Below are 17,948 nucleotides of genomic sequence, written 5' to 3' on the forward strand. Positions count from 1 at the left end.
ATATTTTGGGTACGTATAAATGTGTAATGAAGCTTAGCGTGGACTCGAACCTTAAAACGTTTTGGTGTAAAATGTTTAAATTTTACTTTACTCTGATCGAGTCAAAATTTTTCTTACGATGGCATCCAATTCTTTAACCCCGATTTAATTCGAATATTTCCTACTTTTTTTTTAGAGGATAAGATAAGACTTGAAAACTTTGACGACAATGCCATCTACAGCATTTTTATAAATTTTCATTTAATTCGTTTTATTTTTCTGTTTATATACAACAACTTATGATTAATTCGTTCGGCAAATATTAATCGTAGACTTAAGACTAATGGATGGAATGATCTAAGTTTACCACAAAAAAACAACGGGCGGGCGTGTTCGTCTCTCTTGGTCTCTCTCTATCGTAATCTCGATTTAAAAATTATACTTTAAGGGCAAATAAAAACTACGAAGCTGTTGTGGTTGGAACCTCGAGCGCACCTGACAAAAATTAGGCAAGGACCTACAAATCTAAGGAATACCTATTACCTTTCAAAGGCACTACCCTCTTATTCAAGACTTCAATTTCTTGACTAATCAAGAGGAGATGCTATCTAAGAACGAACCTCTTAAGCAGAAAACTAAACTAGAGTTCATTGTGTTTTGTCAGGTCCGCAAAAAGCTCGGTGTCGAGTGAGTGTTAAATTAGAGTATGAAGTGGATGACGACTCTTCACATGGCAGTTTCCAGTGGCTGGCTGTGACTTCGTCCGTTTGTCTGCAGGGGCTGCAGTCCCCCCGCCCCACCGTCCCCATCAAAATCCGTCTCCAGCAGGGCCTCCGACTTGGAGCGGTGGTACGGATTGGTCAGCGGAGACGGGCTCGTCGGCGAGGACTCCCCGGAGGCCGTTTGGTAGAGCGTCTTGGGACGGGCGTGGGTCGGTCCACCCGAAGGCGCCACATTTGGTGCGGCCGGGGGTTGAGCCAGGGGCCTCGGGGTCCGGTAGTGCGAGGCTGGAGCCTTGCTGCTTCTGACGGCCGTGTAGTACGAGTCCGGCCGCCGCATGTCAGCCGGCGTTGCCTGCTGGCTGGGGACCGAGGGCGCCGGACGGTACAGTGAGGACTCCGTGGAGTAGTTGAACTGGTCCAGTTTTTGATCGAAGGGCAGGGAGTCGCCGCTGCTCCGCTGCGGCATGAAGCTGCTGTGGGAGCTCCTCTGGTACTCCGGCAGGTTCTGCTTCAGTTCGCTGAGGAAGGCCAAGCCGGGCTGGCCGCGCCTTCCGCCGGCGCTGCTGCCACCTGCCTCGGTGCGCAGTGGCAAGGTGCTGGCGTTGCCGTAGTAGTCAGAGCCACCCTCGTCGACGTCCTGGTCCGTGTGGTGTATGATTGGCGTGTCCTCGGCTACACTGGTGCTGATCGAGTTGGCTCTGGTGCCTCCACCGTAGGTGGAGTTGTCCCGGAATCCCTCGTTCCGGTAGCTCAGCTCGAAGGCGTCCGGTTCCAAGGCGGCGGCTGCGGCGGCGGCAGCTCTCGCCCGGTGGCCACTCGCCTTGGAAATGGTGGCCACCTTGTGGCTCTGGTGATCCTGGGCGGGCTGCACCGGTCGCAGGGCGTTCTGGTTCACGTACTCGTTGTAATGGGGCTTCTGCTCGTAGCCCTCGAAGCTGCCGGCCTCCGAGCTCAGGACGCTTTTGTCCATGGAGTCAATGGAGCCATTGGCCACCATCTGCTTGTAGTCCTGAGCCTTGGACAGCGTTCCGTTGCTGGACATGTTCTGATTTCGCCAAACAAAAGCAACAACATAAAACGGAAAAAAACAAAAGGGGAAAAACGAAATGAAAAACTAAGAACTGATCAAATCAAAAGAAAATCATACATAATTGGGCCTGCGGCGAAGGGAACCCTGCGGATCAATGCTGTTCAGGCTGCGCAAACTCTGGCGGATGCTGTTCCTCCGCTGGAGCCGCTGGACATGCCGGTGCTTCGACTTGGCGAACCAGCAGAAGGCCACCAGGATGAGCAGGATAATGGCGAGGACGAAGGCCGAGATAATACTGATGGCGAAGATGTCTGCGCGCCAGGACAAGGGATCAATAATCACCTGATGAAAAGAGATTAGTAAGGGTTTAGGTTACATTAATTTGTTCCTACTCTTGGATCCATTTCGCATATGAAACCGCGCTCCTTGCTGCACTCCTCCAGTTCGATCTCCCCAAACACGAAGCTCGTGCAGCGCTCAATGTGGTTGTAGTCCTGAATCCAGACCTTGTCCGGGTATTTGAGGTGCCTCATCTGGCTCTGCAGATACTTCCACAGCGTGGTCTTATCCGTCCGAATGAACGGCATTGTGGAGTTCTCCGAGCGACAGAAGTCCCGAGCCTCGTGGAAAGTCATGGGTGCCCCCACGTAAATGAAGCAGGTGTCATGCACTAAAGCCCAACCCGGAGGACACTTGCCATCCAGAATGGTTTCGTTGTTCATTTGGAAGGGCACTGCCAGAACCTCCAGCAACATGGGATCATCTATTTAATGGGATCAATTAATTAGAGCTTATGTTACCTATTTGTTTTTATAGAAACTCACCTGATTTATCTCTGATACGACTCTGCACTGAAATGGTATTATTATAGCTCCAGTAATTGTGGCGAGCATCAATCTTAGAGCTCCAGGTTTCAAAGGTCCTAGTTGAAGAGATTTATAAGTTAAATATGTTGCATTCGGTTATCTAATATTTTGTCTTACCTGTTTTCATAGTCAAAACTCAAACTACAGGAAGGAAAATTGAAGGAAATATAGAAAAAGGCATCGATTAGGCACCCAGAAACAGATTGAAAAGTGAAGTTGTGAAAAGTAAATGCAACTTTAGATAAAACTTACATCGAATTGTTGACGGTTAACAGCTCATAATCGTTTTCGTAGTTTTCGAAAATGTTATCCACATACTGCTGACCCGCTGTTCCAGCCACAATTGTTGCCCTGGTCATCCAGTTGGTGGCGAAATTTCTAAAAGCCATGGATGTTGCATTTAATATAATATGTAATTACTTTCTAGTAAAGCAAGGCATACCTGTAGAAACCATTGTGAGCCGTGGTCTGGTAGATCTGCAGTCGCACCTTTTCGAATCCGGAAACCTCCATGATTCTTCCGCCGACGTTGCTGTGCACGTAGTTGTAGCTAAAGTTGGACACCACTTGGCACAGTCTGATCACGTCCTCGTATCCAGCCATATTTTGGGCAAAGTAGTTGCGGTACAGCTCCACTTCCTGATACGGCGAGGACTGCCGACCCTCCACGAAGAGAGCAGGACGGTTTCGATTCCTCATGAAGAGGTTGTGGTGAACAAAGCCGCGAAGCGATGTGGCCGAACCCCGAGAATCGGCTCGGATCTTCAGGCCTCCCTGGTTTTCTGCTATTAAATTGTTCTGAAGATTCAAAAAGAATGCATTATAGATTTGTATCACAAGTTGCTTTCATCTCCACTCACCATAAAGTACAGGGAATTCATGTTCTGCACATCCAAATTCAAAGCTGAAGTGCAGGTGGAGAAGTTGCCATACAATTGCCGACAGTTCTTCTCGATCCGATTGCCTATGAGGGTCAAAGTGGGCGTGACCTCTCCCGCCGAGGAATAGCTAACCGCCCCCTTCATCGCACCTGAGATGTGAGTATCTGTGATGTTGTGCAGAGCATCGCGATCTGTGGAATTATCAGAGGATTTAGTATATTGACATATCCAGATTACTTAAGCGGTTAACTTACATTGGCCCAAAGTGGAAATGGGCACGGTCACGACCTCAGCTATGAAACCGTGGGTTTCGGGAGCACCACTGGCCACCAACTGGAGGCTCATCGTTGGGCCCTTGGTCTTGAAGAACGCCCTTTGGTTATCCGTATCGGACTCAATTTTGCCCAAGTAGGTCGCCGTCACGTTGTAGATATCGCCGTCGTACAGCTTTATAAAGTCCGTTCGTCCGTACAACTTTGAGTGATTGAAGAGATTGGATTGCAGCAACCGGAAACCAATTGGCTTGGCTCGGAACGCGGAGGTGAAGATCTTCACACAGTTCACGGGGTTGTTGTCGTACTTGTAGTAGACTATCATCCGTTCCTCGATGGTCAGCACCTTCTGGGGATCGCAGATGTCCACCAGGGAGAAGAGCTTATACGGAATGTCTAGTTTCTTCAGCGGAGTGAAGCTGGATTCATCGCTATCGCGACCTTCGCCACTCAGGGACACAATGCTGATGCCGGTTCCCAATGTTTTGTTGATGTTCAGGTGGTTTAGGTTCAGCTTGCCACTGGGAGCTATCAGGTTGATGCCGTCGTTGGCCGAGTTCTCGATGCTCACCGAGGTTATCGAGGGGTTCTTGTGAATGGCCTGGATGGCAGCTGCCTTGTGGTTGTGGAGAATGCCGGCCTGCTCGATCCTCACGAACTCCAGTTGGCTCTCCCTCAGGGGCAACCTCGCATGCGATCTTGTGTTGTGCATACGGTGCTCGTACTGGATCTCCTCGAACTTGGAGTTGGCGAATCGGATGCCGCCCCAGTAAACTTCGTCGTCGGCCAAGCTGTTGCAGCTGACGAACACGAAGACGTCGTCCCACCGGCACTCGTGACGGTGTCCGTAGAGCTGGCCATTCAGGCGCTCGGCACAGTCCTCCATTCGCTCCTCGTCGCCTTGGCACTCCAGTGGCTGGACCCAGGACCAAATTCGGGTCAAGGAGTTCGTGTGGAACTCTATCCGCCGATCGTGGCCGTAGTAAACGTTCAGGGGATCGTAGCCCAGCTCCCGGCAGACAACTTGGGCATTCCGCTCCGTGAATCTGCTGTCGCAAATGGGAACCCATTGCAAAGTGGTGTGGTTGAAGTATTCCAGGAATCCCTCGTTCAATCCGAACATTCCGTCGGCGTCTCCGGTGCAATTATTGGCACTGGTGCAGAGTCTTATGGAGTCGAATTCGGTAAGGGGAGCACTCATGTCTTCTAGGGCGCGCTTCTTGGGCTGAGCATCCACCAGAGATTCCCTCGTGGCGTTCCTGAAGGGTCTCATCACGATGGGCGACTCCTTGTAACCAACCGCAGTCAGAGTACCCAAAACCAGTATGCCCACGTTGGGCTCAAACTCCATTGTGACCCCGTGGTTGATGGTCAGCGTCTTGCCAGGCATCACTGTGATGTCGGAGGATATATAGTAGGGGGTGCTCTGTCTCCTCAGAATCAGGTCCTTGTACACCCTGCCTCCTCGGTAGGTGGCCAAGTCGATTTCCTGATCCTGATCGAAGGGCACGACCACGGACACACTGGCGTCGTAGCTGTCCTCGATGAGGAAGGGTTGGTATATGACGTCCGCATGGTCGTTCCAGTTGTCGAAGTCGAAGATCTTGGCCTCTATGAAGGCGGTGTCCTTGGTGCCCCACCAGTTCTCCCTCGCCTCGAAGTAGTTGTTCAACCTGGCGGACCTCACACCCGCCACCAGATTGTAGTCCATTTCGTTTTCGGATATCAGATTGCGATACAGTCTGACGTTCTGGACTCCGTCCAATCGGATCACCGCGGTGGGCATCTTGTGCTGCTTCTTTATTCTCCTCGCAGCTTTCATGTAGTGGTTCCTGTAGTTCGCGGTCATGGTCACAATACTGTTGCCCTTGAAGCTGTTGTACTCGATGCTGGCAGGCACTTGTCCGATTATCTCACTGAGGGAGTCCGCCTTGAAGAGCAGCACGAATTTGGCGTTGTTCGCCTCGAAGCGATTGTTGTCGAAGCGCAGTCGCTTCTCCATTCCTTCGAGCGAAATCAGAGCTCCGGGACAGTTGTTCTCCCTGAAGACATTCGAGGTTATGTTGAACACGGTGTAGTGCCCGGAAACGGAGATGCGGAAGTCGCGATTCCTCTGCCAAGTGCTGTTGCCGAAGTAAATCGAGTGGGTGAAGTTCTCGTTGTACTGCCAGACATACGGAAGCGCCACCTGGAAGCCTCCATGGGTGTTCTGCTCCACAGTGGTGTCCTGAATCACGTAGTGGAATAGATTGTTTGACGATCGCAGGTCCTTCGAAACTTGTCGAATGCCAAGGCCGTTTTGGGTAATCAGCGAGCCGTTGAAATGCAGAGTGATCTCCGAAAGATTGCTGGAGATCACATCCCAGAAAGGTGACCTTATGAGTACGGCCTCCCGCTCGTTGTAGCTCAACTCGGAGTTGATTAGCTTAATCGACTCGTTGGCCTTCCTCAAGTAGTACTCCCCATTGTCGCCCAGGTAGCGATTGTAATAGACTCCTGTGATACCCCTCAGGTTCTTCTGTATCTTTGTCGACCGGATGGTGAGGGTGGGCACAGCTCCGCTGACTATGCGGTTCCTTATGTTTTGAACCGGAGCGGTGACTGTACTCAGCATCAGAACAGCTCCTCCCAGAGCTTGTAAGCCACTCTCGTAGTAGATTATAATGCCATAGCTGCTGCTCGTTGCGGGGAACACGGTCAAGTCCCTCTTAACTTGCCACAAATCGCTTCTAATGTTTTCTGTCCTGGCGTTCAGGATGTTAATGCTCTCTGTGGAGAGGTTGTGAATGGGGTTCAGGAGCTGGATGCCGATGACGTAGCCAGCTGGACACTGAACCACTATTTTCCTGTTCACATTCTGCCCGAGCAGCTCTTCGGTTCTAATGTACTTGTGCTCGAAGGTGCCCAAGTCTATGTTGCTGATTTCGTGGGGCAACACATAGGGATCGTAGTCCGTGTCGAAGGAGTTGAAGTCCCTGGCCATGTTGAACCACCCACCGATTTCCTTTTGGTCCAAGGCGGATATCACAGGGTCGTGGGAGACGCCACTTCCCTTGTTGTCCTTGATTATCGATCCCGAGATCCTGAAGTCGAGTTGTTTCAGGCTGATGCCACTTCCCCTGTTGCCAGAGAACTCCGAGTTCTTGATGTTGTTCACCGACTTTCCGGCGTAGATATCGGAGTACACAATGCCCAAGCCGTCTTGCAGGTTGTTAACGACCCTCACGTTCTCCAGGTTGTGACGGGCGTGGTCCATTTGCACGGCGGGCTTGAAGGCGTTGGTGGTGTAGTCGAAGAGTCCGGCCTTCTCCACAGTCACGTACTGCAGATCAGCCCGCTCGGCCAGCATGCTGAACCGCACGCCGGCCCAAGCTCCCTCGTAGCACCTGATGCCCACGTCGTTCTCGTGGCTGCAGGTGTTCTCGAACTCGTACTCCGCCTGGCACTTGGTGACATCGCGATCCTGCAGCGTGCACCTCACGTTGGCCACCAGGACGTCCTCGGAGGTGCCGGCATTCGGCAGCTGGGAGCGGAGTAGTCGCCAGTCCTGCGGGTTCAGGGAGTAGCCCAGCTGGTGGCAGACCAGGGCGGCGTTCAGGACATTCCAGCCGTAGTCGCAGACGGTGCCCCACCGTCCCTTGAGGTAAACCTGGAGCCTTCCCTCGTTGGCACCCGCACCCCCGACCAATCGAACCGGGACCCTGGGAACTCCGTCCGAGGGAACCGCCTCCGTTTCCATGTCAATCGCCTCCGTCTCGCTGTCCAGATCGATGGTCTCCGTGTCGTTGTGCTCGTTTATGATCGTTTCCCTTTTCAGGGTGAAGAGTATGTCGTCGGGGCGGCGACCTCTGGCCTCCAGTTTGCCCGCCACCATCATGCCCACGCTCGGCTCAAACTTGAGGATGGTTCCCGGCTGGAGGATGAGCTTGCCGCCGGGCCTGATGTTGATGTCCTTGGTGACCGTGTAGGTGCCAGCCGGCACCATGTCCTGGCCGTCCACCTCCCCACCGATGATGTCGCTGCCCTCGTGGAAGAAGCGGGGCACCACCGTGGAGACCGTGATCATGGCGGTGGAGCCCGGGTTGGAGCTGTGCAGCAGGTAGGGGATGTAGCTGATCTTGGCCAGATTGTAGCGGTCGTTGCGGTGGAAGAGCCTGGCGTAGATCTTGTTCTCGTCCGTATGGCCCAGCCAGTTGCAGGTGGCGTTGATGATCTTGCTCTGGTCCGTGAGCTGCGAGCCTATCTCGTACATGGAGTCCAGGTTGTGCAGGATGTTCCGGAACACGTCCACGTTGCTCGATCCCACGACGACGGGAGCGGCCACCCGGGAGCGGGGATTCAGGCGACCGGCCCCGTCACTTCCCTCCGAGCCAGCAATCAGTGGTCCGAAGGCCTCCGTGATGTTGTTCCCCCGCACGAAGTTCCGCGTGAAGAGGATGTACTGCACCTCCGCCCTGCTGTAGGGGGAGAGGCCCAGGGAAACCACGTGGACGCCGCTGTTCCGCATGAAGTAGTTGCTCTGGATAATGAGCCTCACCGGAAAGTAGTTGAACTCCGGGTAGATGTAGTCGTTGTTCACGAACAGGCAGCCGTAGGAGCCGAAGCGGAACATGTTGTACTCGATCCTCCCCTGGAGGTTCAGCGCCGGGCTGAGGAAGATCGAGTTCGCCTGGGAGTACTTGAACTGGTTGTGCCCCAGCTGGAGCTGCATGTTGGGTCGTCCGTCGGCGGTGGCCTGGTAGCAGGACTCGATGAATATGTCGTTCTGCTGGCTGCCGTTGAAGCTGTTTCCCGTGATGTTCACCCAGATGGGCCGGCAGAAGTTGCCGTGGAATACGCCCGTCTCCAGGTTGCCCCCGATCTGCGAGTACTCCACCACGCTGGTCTGGTTGAAGGGTATGTACTCCATGCGGTCCGCCTCCGCGGTGTGGTTCAGCCAGGTGGCCACTCCGTATCCCCTATTAGAGGTGAGAGCGGACCGCGAGATGTTCCGGTTGCCTCCGTAGTAGGTGATGTTCACGCCCGCTCCGTTGTTGAAGCTGATGTTCGAGCTGGTGATGTTCACGTCCCCCGCTCCGCTGGTCACGTGCACCCCGGCCACGTGCCCGTTCCCGGAGACGGAGCTGCTGTGCACGTGCAGCCTCGAGCGGATGTTGTCGACGGCCACACCCCGCCCGCCGTTGTCCTCCACCGTCGACTGGGCCACCTTGAGGTCGTAGGCCACCGAGTCGCCGGAGGTCATCCGGAAGAAGCCGTTCAGCTCCTGCCTCGCATCCGCCCGGATCCGCACGAACATCTTCTCCCGCGTGGAGGTGACGCTCTGGGGTCGCGTGTTGTTCCGCGCCCGCCACTGGAAGAGCAGACGGTCGGTGGTGGAGGCCCCGTCGTAGACCTCCACGGTGGCCGTCTCGTTCTGCATGAGCACGAAGTGCTCGAAGTGGAGCGTCAGCAGGTAGCCCGGCCGGGTGAAGAAGTACTTGCCGCACTCCTTGCCGCTGCCCGCGTAGTACTTCTGGGTGAACGAGAGCGAGATGGGGTACGTCTGCCCGGCGGTGGTGGGCAGGGTGCAGAAGTCGTAGATGCTGGCCCGGTCCTTCCGCTCGCTGCCCCGCAGGTCGTGGCCAACGTACTTGACCCCGTCGCCGGCGTTGTCCACCACGGAGCAGCCCTCCAGCTCCACGGCTCCCTGGCTCGAGTTGACGAACACCCCGATGCCGTTGCACTTGCGCACCGTAACGTTCTGCAGCCGGAATCCCGCCCAGGGCCGCGTGCTGTTGAAGCCCGTGTACGCCGAGTGGCTGATCACCACGTGCTCCATCTGGGGCGGCAGGCCCTGCACCTCCACCGCCGACTTGGCGCTGAACCCCGTTCCGCTGCCCGCTCGCTCGATGTCCACGTACTTGAGCCGGGACTCCGACTGCGCCGCGTACACGATGTTGTCCCGCCCCAGCGCCTTCGTGGAGGGGGCGTTGTCGAAGTAGATCCCGCGCCAGTGGCCCAGCGGCTCCGAGTGCACCGGCAGGCACTGGACGCCCAGGTCGTTGTGGTAGTCGCACGCGCCCGCTCCCATCTGCCGGGAGCTCCAGGCGCACTCCTGCAGACCGCTCTCGCTGCCCCGGCACTTGGGCTGCTCGTAGAGGAGCCGCGGGTAGTAGCCCGCCGTCCGCTCCACCCAGTTCCAGAAGCGCCCGCCGCGGTAGCCCAGCTGCCTGCAGGCCACTCCGTAGTCCGCCAATGTCCAGCTGTCGGGGGAAGCATTCATATTCAGTTGGGGAAAGAGCTTATAGGTCTTACTTGAGCAATCACTTACTTTCTGGAGTTGGAGCAGACGGACCGCCAGGCGCCCTTGTGGAACAGCTGCAGTCGTCCCTCCACCGGAGTGGGTCCGTCCACCAGGCGGATGCCCTTCTCCTGGTCGTCGGGCAGCTCCAGCTTGTAGTTGGCCGTGTTGCTCTGCGACTTCAGCACGATTCTTTCCGTTGGTGTGCCCTGATCATCAAACAAATTAAAAGTTACAATTTGGTTATTACAAAGCAAATGAGAGCAGGTAGATGTAGTCTTTTTTAATCAGTAGAATTGGGTCAAATCTCACACACACATTATGTAAAAAGCCCCCAAACTCAGGGAACTGTAATTCTAATCAGTTGCTTTAAGAAGCGGCTCGCATTTTAGAATTAAAAGCTAAGACTGAAATGAAAAACTGTCTAAATTCATTTTTTAGGTGAGGAAATGTAAAACACCCATATACAAAATGTAATTGTAATAATAATACCTGACGAAAATTAAAAATAATCATACATTTTGATTAGAAACACTTCTCCTTTACTATTTTTCAGTCAAATCAAGTCAAGTCTGCATTTTCTTTTGAGCTCACACTTTTCACTTCGCCTCTGTTTTTCTCACGTATGGCAGCAAACAATTATTTTCGTTTTCAATTATGATATCTTCGCGCCACTTGGCCTTCGCTTGCCAATGAAAACCGACATGGAGAATACGTAGTATATAATTTTCGACCCAATTGGGGCGTCAATTATACGAACCACCTATGCTGCGAAGATCATCGCCGAAGTGGAGAGCGATCTTGGGCGAGAAGTCGCCCACTCGCGCGAAACAGTTTTATTTAATTTACGGCAAGGCGGTGTGAACTCTTAACCCTTGAGAGCCCGTGACTCAGAGCTGTTTTGCATACCCCCAAAAACAAGTGCGAAGCACTCATTCCGACACACCGATACCGGCGGCTTAGAACGGGCTTAAGAGTTTGACAAAGCTAATTTAATCGTTTCCCTTTCGGTCCGTGGAATTGTCAATTATGCGACTCCGACATTCACTTAAATCTAATTAACCCCCGGTGACCCCGTGACCGCTGATTAAGTGACTGGAGAAGTCACTCCGAGAGCGGAGCGGAACATGCAAAGTGCAGCGCAATTGAGAGGAAGTCAGCTGAACTTGGCTGACCCACTTGCGGGGTTAAAGATTGCGGGCCCTAACCTACCGCTATGCACCCCGTATAGTGTGCCCTCGATAAGTCCGATCTCCGCCGCCATCCCCCTTCCAACGATGTGTAAATCAGACAATCGCTATCTTATCGCTGCAAAGTCAACAGTGAGAGAACTCAGTACGAAACTTTTGTGCGGGCTTATCTTTCGGTGAGCTTACTCATGGTGGACCCTCGACTTCTGATAGCAACAGGTGCCGCTTAATCATTCGCGAAACGCCTACAGGTGTAGCCATTCCTCTGTGATTAAACCCCCAAAACACCCTTTAAATTAGACATAAATATATTCAGGAAATACCATTCAATGTGTAACTATTTCCATTACATTGCTCCATTATTTTACTAATGTCCTACCAACTTTAATGTATTGCCAATATAATCAAAAAAAGCTTTTTGTTTTCATTAGTATAATTCATTCCATAAGCAAACACATTAACTATTATTTCCCCAGCTTACTTAAAATCATTCACCCCAGTTTCTATTCCTCCATCTATTGTATATAAGGTTTCGTCCCAGTCAATCATTCTCGAGTTACTGCCACTAATGAATCTTGCCCCACTCGGGTTTTCCGACTTACCACCGCCTGCAGGACCCCGCTGATTTTGAGTCCTTTGGTGGGGGCGAATTCGATGGTCACGCCCGGCTCGATGGTCAGTCGGGCGCCCCTGAGGACCTCGAGGTCCTCGCGTGCCAAGTAAGGACTCTCGCTGCGCCGAAGGATTCGGTCGCTCAGGATTTCCCCGCCTTGCAGTTCGGTGTACGAGTGCGATGACGTCATCGGGGAGGTGGATGTTTGTGGCGCCACAGTGACGTCTGCGCCGGAATGTCGGGTCGCTGGCAGAAGTTGGGTGGCGCCATCGAGACTGGCGAACTCGATATCATTATCCTGCAGCAGTTCCACCTCTCTGGAGTTCTCTGCTGGCGGACTTTCCTGGCCGCTTGCCAAGTGGGTCGAAAGAGCCAGCGTTACGACGAGCCATAAACATATGTTGGCCCATTTTGAGTTAGTGGGTGTTTCACTTTTTCGTTGGCAGTTGGTTTTACGTCGCTGCAGCTTCATTTGTGCATCGTTTTCGTATCACTTTTCGTTGTCGTTAAATTTGGTTTACTTTGCTTGCGATTGATTACTTCACTAACGTTTTTTATTACACATTCGCCATGGCAGTTTTGTGATTATTAAACAGCTGGATAGGGGAAATAATTGAACATAAAATAAATAGAAATTCAGATTCACTTTAGTTACAAACTAAACAATTTTGCAATTCTTGGATTTCTTTTTTGTTTCGTTTTTTTTTGGAAACACTTTTCACTTTTTGGGGTTTAGCCAACCATGAAGTCGGTGGTTTAACTTTACTTAGTTTTGGTTTTTTAAAAATTTTTCACTTTGTGCTAATGGCTCCCGACAATTGTTGATATTAAAGCACACTATTCTGTAATTGTTCACCTATTGTTGTGTATTTTCAGCACCTGAAAGTCGAGTATCTCGAGATTTCCCAACGAAAACATGTGAAATTCGGTGGGTTTCCATCAAAAAAGGCCCATGGCATTGTTAACAAATTTTTCTGATAAGCCGCCAAGAGATCGGGCCCAAAAAGAGAACCGAAAAACCACAACAGAACTCCTACCAAAACACACTCACACAAACAAACTTTTCTCCACTTTGACTGTTTTATGTTTTTCCCATACAGAACACGTCCATACGCAAAGAACCGTTAGCAACGACTGAGAAACCGAGAGGGTTTAGTATGTGGAATTACGTGCATTACCCACCGGAGAGCGAGATGGCGCGATGGGGAGAGCGGCCGAGAGAAAGAGATGGGGCCGCCGACAACAATAACAAAAGAAGTGAGGCAAACAAACAACAACATGTTAAATATTGGGGAGTTGTTCAAATTCCCCCACTTTAGTAAAATAACTGTAAATGTGTAGGCATTTCATTCATGCCACAAGAGAGCAAGCTGAAGAAAGAGAGAGACAGTGAGAGCGAGCTCGTGTTTTTCTTTTTTAAATTTTCTTTATTTTTTTCTCGGTTACGTGTGCGTAGTAAGAAGAAAGAAGAAAGCATTTCCACCTTCGACTTACGGGCTTTACCAAACTTTCCCCACCCTCATTTTACACTGCGCAAAACTCTATTAAGTGGAGATCACCAAAAACCAAATAACAGGTAAAATTAAATTTAAAAAAAATTACAAATGAAACTAAATCTTTTATCACTGTTTCTTTTTAAAGACTTTAAAACCATAATACTAGTTTTATTACATTTTCCAAAATTCTTTTTCTGTGTACTTCCTATATTCTTGACAACCAGCATTTTAAATTTATCGAATATGCAAAGCAGCTTTATGGGGCTGGGTTCCAGGGAGGGGGCAGGGGCAACGGTGCGTGTGTGGATTGTATCTTGTATCTCGTATCTGGCGTTCGATGGATGTGACTCAACTTGCACGCGGAATGTTGTTGTTTTTGTGGTTTCCGTGACTGCATTCGAAGTGCATTCAAAGGTTTATTGTCTGTCTTTTTATGGGGTTATTAACTTTGGTTTGGTTCGGTTTGGTTTGCGCCTTGCTATTTTGCGTAGTCAAAAGTTAAGTGAATGCACCTTAACTAGTCCTCTGTCAAGTTATTTGGGAAATTCTTTATATAAGTATGCTGCCCATTTGTCATTTGTTTCTATAATACAAATATTAATTGATAAGATAGGAACCACCGCAAATAGAATTGCACAAAACTTCCTAGAAACACATTGGTAGGTTGTTTAGAGTTCGTTCTCATCAAAGATCAAAGAGTTTACAAAATCTATTTTTATTTCATTTTTTTTCCCATTATTATTACCATTAATTCTGCATCATCTTTTGGCTTTGAATTAACACACCATCTAAATCGGTTCATTTCCAAAGCAGAGGTCTACTATAATTAGGCTTTCTCCCGGTTCTGTGATGTGAAAGGGTTTTCCCGCTGTGCAGCTGTTTTTGGTCAATTTTACAGCAATTTAATTTAGTTTCCGTTCTACCAAAGAGTTCAACAACCGGATGAACTAAAATTGTTAGAATAATGCCAATTGTGTGGGCAATTTAATGGTTGTTTGATGTCTTGTTATTGTTTAATTTGGATGTAAGTATCTAGAATTTGTTAGTCATTTGCCGGCTTCAACGATCGTCGCATGACTAATGCATCTCACCAAATAAAGAATACTATTCTCTCTGTTTCTGAATAAATGTACATATATGTATCCCTCTATGAGACGGTCATTGATGATGCTCACCACGCTTAAATGCTTATAAGCTTCTTGACCAGCCTGCTTTACATTCCCATTATTTTATAATTTAATGAGTACTGAGTACCTTTTAGTCCACATACTTGTTTCTTTGATTGTTACTTTTATCTAAGCGGTTTTTTAATGCCCCGGGGAGTCGTTTGCTTTGTTTTGCCTTTCCTTATCGTCGCCAAATGATTGATAATACCCCACTTCCTTTAACGCAAGCGAAAACGTTCTTTTAATTCACTTTTTCCACATTTCACTAGCGACTTTCCTGTAACCAGAATGGCAACGCGTCATCGGCTTCCACATTCAATTGCCAGCAGAATGACTAATGCGGAACGGAAGCGACAGAGGAACTGCGAGAGGAACTCGTGGATAGGGAGCAACCTGTCTATAAGGAGGGGATCGGGGGTGATATCAAGCAAGTGCAACCAACGTTGCGGCTCGCTGAACGCATCAGCTTAAAAGTTGCAGTTGCAGTTTATTGGCCACAAACCAACGCAAAAAAAAGGCAAAAATTGCTACAGATGGGGCAATTAGTTGCTGCCAAGAAAGCGTGCAAAACTAGAAAGAAGAAGCGGAGCAACATCTAACAGAATTTTCGGATCCAATCTTTATACTCCGGTGGTTTTCTTCGCACTCATTTATAAGAACTATACACTCTAATCTCACTACAATACAGATTTTAGAGGCAAATACACAATAACTATATTTCTCCAACGGTAGATCTCTTAGATAAACATAAAATACGATTTAGACCAGAATCTTATCGCTTTTAGGCCGAAACTTAATGCGCGTCTTGTATGTTTTCTTTGTGAACTCCACTCGGCGGTTGCAGGTATTGGTGTGTTTGGTAATACTTTTTTGGCTGTGACACCAACACAACCTCACTTTTCGGCCCAAAGCTTTGGCTTTTCACCTCGGTTTTCGTTTAAAATATTGAAATTATTGAGCACTTCACTTATGATTTTGTTTGTTTTAGTTAAAACACATTTTAAAGAGATTTGAAATTGGATTTTCAGCTTTTCAGAAGCGACGCTTTTCGCATTTAAGGCGCGGTCAGCCAGCGATCACTCACACACTGAAGAACCGACTGTACGTATACGTGACAGCCAAGAGCAGACACAACAAAGCACCGTTGAGATCAATAAGTTACTGCTGCCAAGCGTTCTTCTGGCCCGGATCAAGCGCACACGTCCAACAGCGAACACCTTCTGAACCGAACTGAGCGCCACTCAAAGCTGAAAAACTGAACGCCGAGCGCCGCTGAGCGCGATGAGTTCACCGGAGAGGGGCCGTCGTTCGAAGCGGCCAAGTAAACCCATGAGTAAACCCATCTGGTGCGGGCCAAAAGCCCAGAGAAGCTTTGTCTCCGAACCGTCAATTCGGTTCGCACTCCACTCCACTCCACTCTCAGTTGCCTTGGCCGAAATGCCGAAAGTGGCAACTGCAGCGGTCGGAGCTTCGGGTTCCAGCCACAAAACAGAGCAACAGGGCTGCCTCTTGACCTGTTGCTGTTGGCAACCGGTTAACAGTCGGCGGTCTTGTGGGTGGATTGCGGTTCTGTTAACCATGGGCCAAGTGTCAATTGAGTTTGGTGCTGGGGTGATGATAATAGGTCTTAGCCTTGCAGGTTTATTGAACTGACATACGTGATTTTTAAATAAAATTATATATAGATAGATTTATTAAGGGACAAGCCCTGAATAAGATTTCTGTAATGGCTCGGTCAACATTCCTTGTTATCCTTCATTTGGCTAACATCGCTCACCTTTCTGACCAATCCGTACAGTAGCGCCAAATGTTGTTGTGCCTAAAATTGTAACTATTGAGACGATCTAAGGTAGCGCCACCTATACGGCCACAGTAAGCATGTAGAGAAAATGGATCAATATCTCAACCACAATTTATAGCACTATAAAATCGGGCAAATTAATGGGCTCGAATAATCTGAATTGGGAAACCTCCAGCAAATCAGTGAAATTATAGAACAGTGGTATATGAATAGGGGTCAAAATATCGACCATCAGAAAATGGAAAACTCTGAATGCAGTCTCTTCAAGGATGCGATTACAAACATTTCGACGATATGCAACTTTGGAATCGGACTAAAATTGTGAATGTTATGGGCTGTAAAGTGCGCGGTACCAATATAATTTTATTTGAACATTCATTGAACATTGGTGCTCTTTATGATAACATTTTTGGCAAGCATGTTTTCTGGTTTCTTAGTGAAAAATGTATACAAGGTATATAACATTGTTATTAAATTGAAATTCTTCCTGCGTAGAGCCTAACGCAAGGTCATCATGTTGACAAACTCCTCGAAGTTGATGTGGTTATCCTGATCCGTGTCGTACTCGCGAATCATTTCCTCCAGCTCGTCGTCCTCCACTTTTTCGCCCAGTGCCATGAAGATGGTTTTCACGTCGTTAAGGGAAATAAACCCGTTGTTCTGCTTGTCGAAAACGCGGAAGGAGTCGCGCAGCTCCTCCTCCCTGCTGGTGTCGCGCATCTTGCGCAGGATCACGTTGCAGAACTCGGTCATCGCAATGGAGCCGTTCCCGTCGGAGTCCACCTCGTTGATCATGGACTGCACCTCGGACTCGTTGGGCTGGCGACCCAGAGCGCGGATCGCCACTGCCAGTTCCTTCGAGGTGAGGGCTCCCTCGTTCTCCCTGTCCAGCATTCGGAAGGTGTTATGCAGCAGATCCTGCTCCTCCCTTGATAGCTCCTCCATTTCGCAATTCTGGGATTTCTGAAGGGGTCAAAACTTGTTAACTTTCCGGCTTGCCTGAAAGGTGTCGACTCCTACTCGACGTTTCCACTCCAATGAATAACTTTGTTCGACTACTAAGTTCAAAATTATTTTCTTCCATGTTCTGAAAAAATCTCTTATTCAAATATTAAAAATAATAACTATTCAACTGCACCAAATATGGTGAATAATTATAAATACTTGTACGGTTTTAGGGCAAAAACCGAGCATTCTCACGCACCACATTTAGCAAACAAATCACGTGCTTTCCTGGACCTGAGATGATATCATCTGCCGGAGAAACTCTGCGAATTACTTTATAGTTGAACCAGAAATTGATGTCATCGGAGGGGAAAAACGGGCGCCCATCGGGTGGATGGGTGGATTCCAGGAAGCCAGGCAACTCCAACTGGCGGCGATGACAATTTGCGTGGCATTTTAATTGAACTTTCTACGTGTTTGAGAGGTGTACTTCGAATCGAGCCCCGTCCACCGATTTGGTCGATTTGAGTCAATGTTAAAGGCGTTGCCACAAACCGCAAGCCGTCGTGTCTAGGAGGTCGGGGAGGGGCCTCGAAACGTGCCTGAAGTATTATTACCGCCGTCTTTGATTGATGGCCTCATGTGAGTGAGTCAGTGGATTTTTATAGCTCCACGCAGATCCCTTCCTTTCAGTCGGGCAGCAAGAA

The 17,948-nt window shown here is 49.6% G+C and overlaps 2 protein-coding genes across 4 annotated transcripts; both read right to left on the reverse strand.

Moving 5' to 3' along the window:
• Positions 1-233: 233 nt before the first annotated feature.
• Positions 234-15,720, reverse strand: LOC108092451 (protein bark beetle). Of its 3 annotated transcripts, none has more exons than XM_017192037.1 (12): positions 15,580-15,720; positions 11,823-12,429; positions 10,061-10,239; positions 3,733-9,992; positions 3,458-3,669; positions 3,040-3,395; positions 2,850-2,975; positions 2,715-2,738; positions 2,556-2,653; positions 2,124-2,494; positions 1,849-2,073; positions 234-1,746 (listed from the first exon to the last, which is right to left on the reverse strand). In XM_017192037.1, exons 2-12 carry the CDS (start codon positions 12,303-12,305, stop codon positions 706-708), a joined length of 9,375 nt encoding a protein of 3,124 aa, XP_017047526.1. In that variant the 5' UTR covers positions 12,306-12,429; positions 15,580-15,720; the 3' UTR covers positions 234-705. The 3 variants fall into 3 exon arrangements, with proteins under 3 accessions (XP_017047526.1, XP_043063841.1, XP_017047525.1); XM_043207906.1 differs by lacking the exon at positions 15,580-15,720 and adding an exon at positions 15,463-15,539; XM_017192036.2 differs by lacking the exon at positions 15,580-15,720 and adding an exon at positions 12,885-12,981.
• Positions 15,721-16,639: 919 nt separating this feature from the next.
• LOC108092332 (calmodulin-2/4) lies at positions 16,640-17,320 on the reverse strand. The gene has a single exon (XM_017191868.1). It carries the CDS (start codon positions 17,239-17,241, stop codon positions 16,795-16,797), a length of 447 nt encoding a protein of 148 aa, XP_017047357.1. The 5' UTR covers positions 17,242-17,320; the 3' UTR covers positions 16,640-16,794.
• Positions 17,321-17,948: the final 628 nt, after the last annotated feature.

The sequence above is a fragment of the Drosophila ficusphila genome, unplaced genomic scaffold, assembly GCF_018152265.1.
Source record: "Drosophila ficusphila isolate 14025-0441.05 unplaced genomic scaffold, ASM1815226v1 contig_412, whole genome shotgun sequence".
In the NCBI taxonomy this organism is placed as follows: Eukaryota; Metazoa; Arthropoda; class Insecta; order Diptera; family Drosophilidae; genus Drosophila; species Drosophila ficusphila.

Bases quoted from the DNA above. Each gene is read 5' to 3' on its own strand.
- LOC108092332 (XM_017191868.1), bottom strand. From the start codon at position 17,241: ATGGAGGAGCTATCAAGGGAGGAGCAGGATCTGCTGCATAACACCTTC.
- LOC108092451 (XM_017192037.1), bottom strand. From the start codon at position 12,305: ATGAAGCTGCAGCGACGTAAAACCAACTGCCAACGAAAAAGTGAAACA. The intron at 10,240-11,822 runs GTAAGTCGGAAA...TTTGATGATCAG, and splicing joins GCGGGGTCCTGCAGGCGGTG to GGCACACCAACGGAAAGAAT. The intron at 2,074-2,123 runs GTAGGAACAAAT...TCTTTTCATCAG, and splicing joins TATGCGAAATGGATCCAAGA to GTGATTATTGATCCCTTGTC.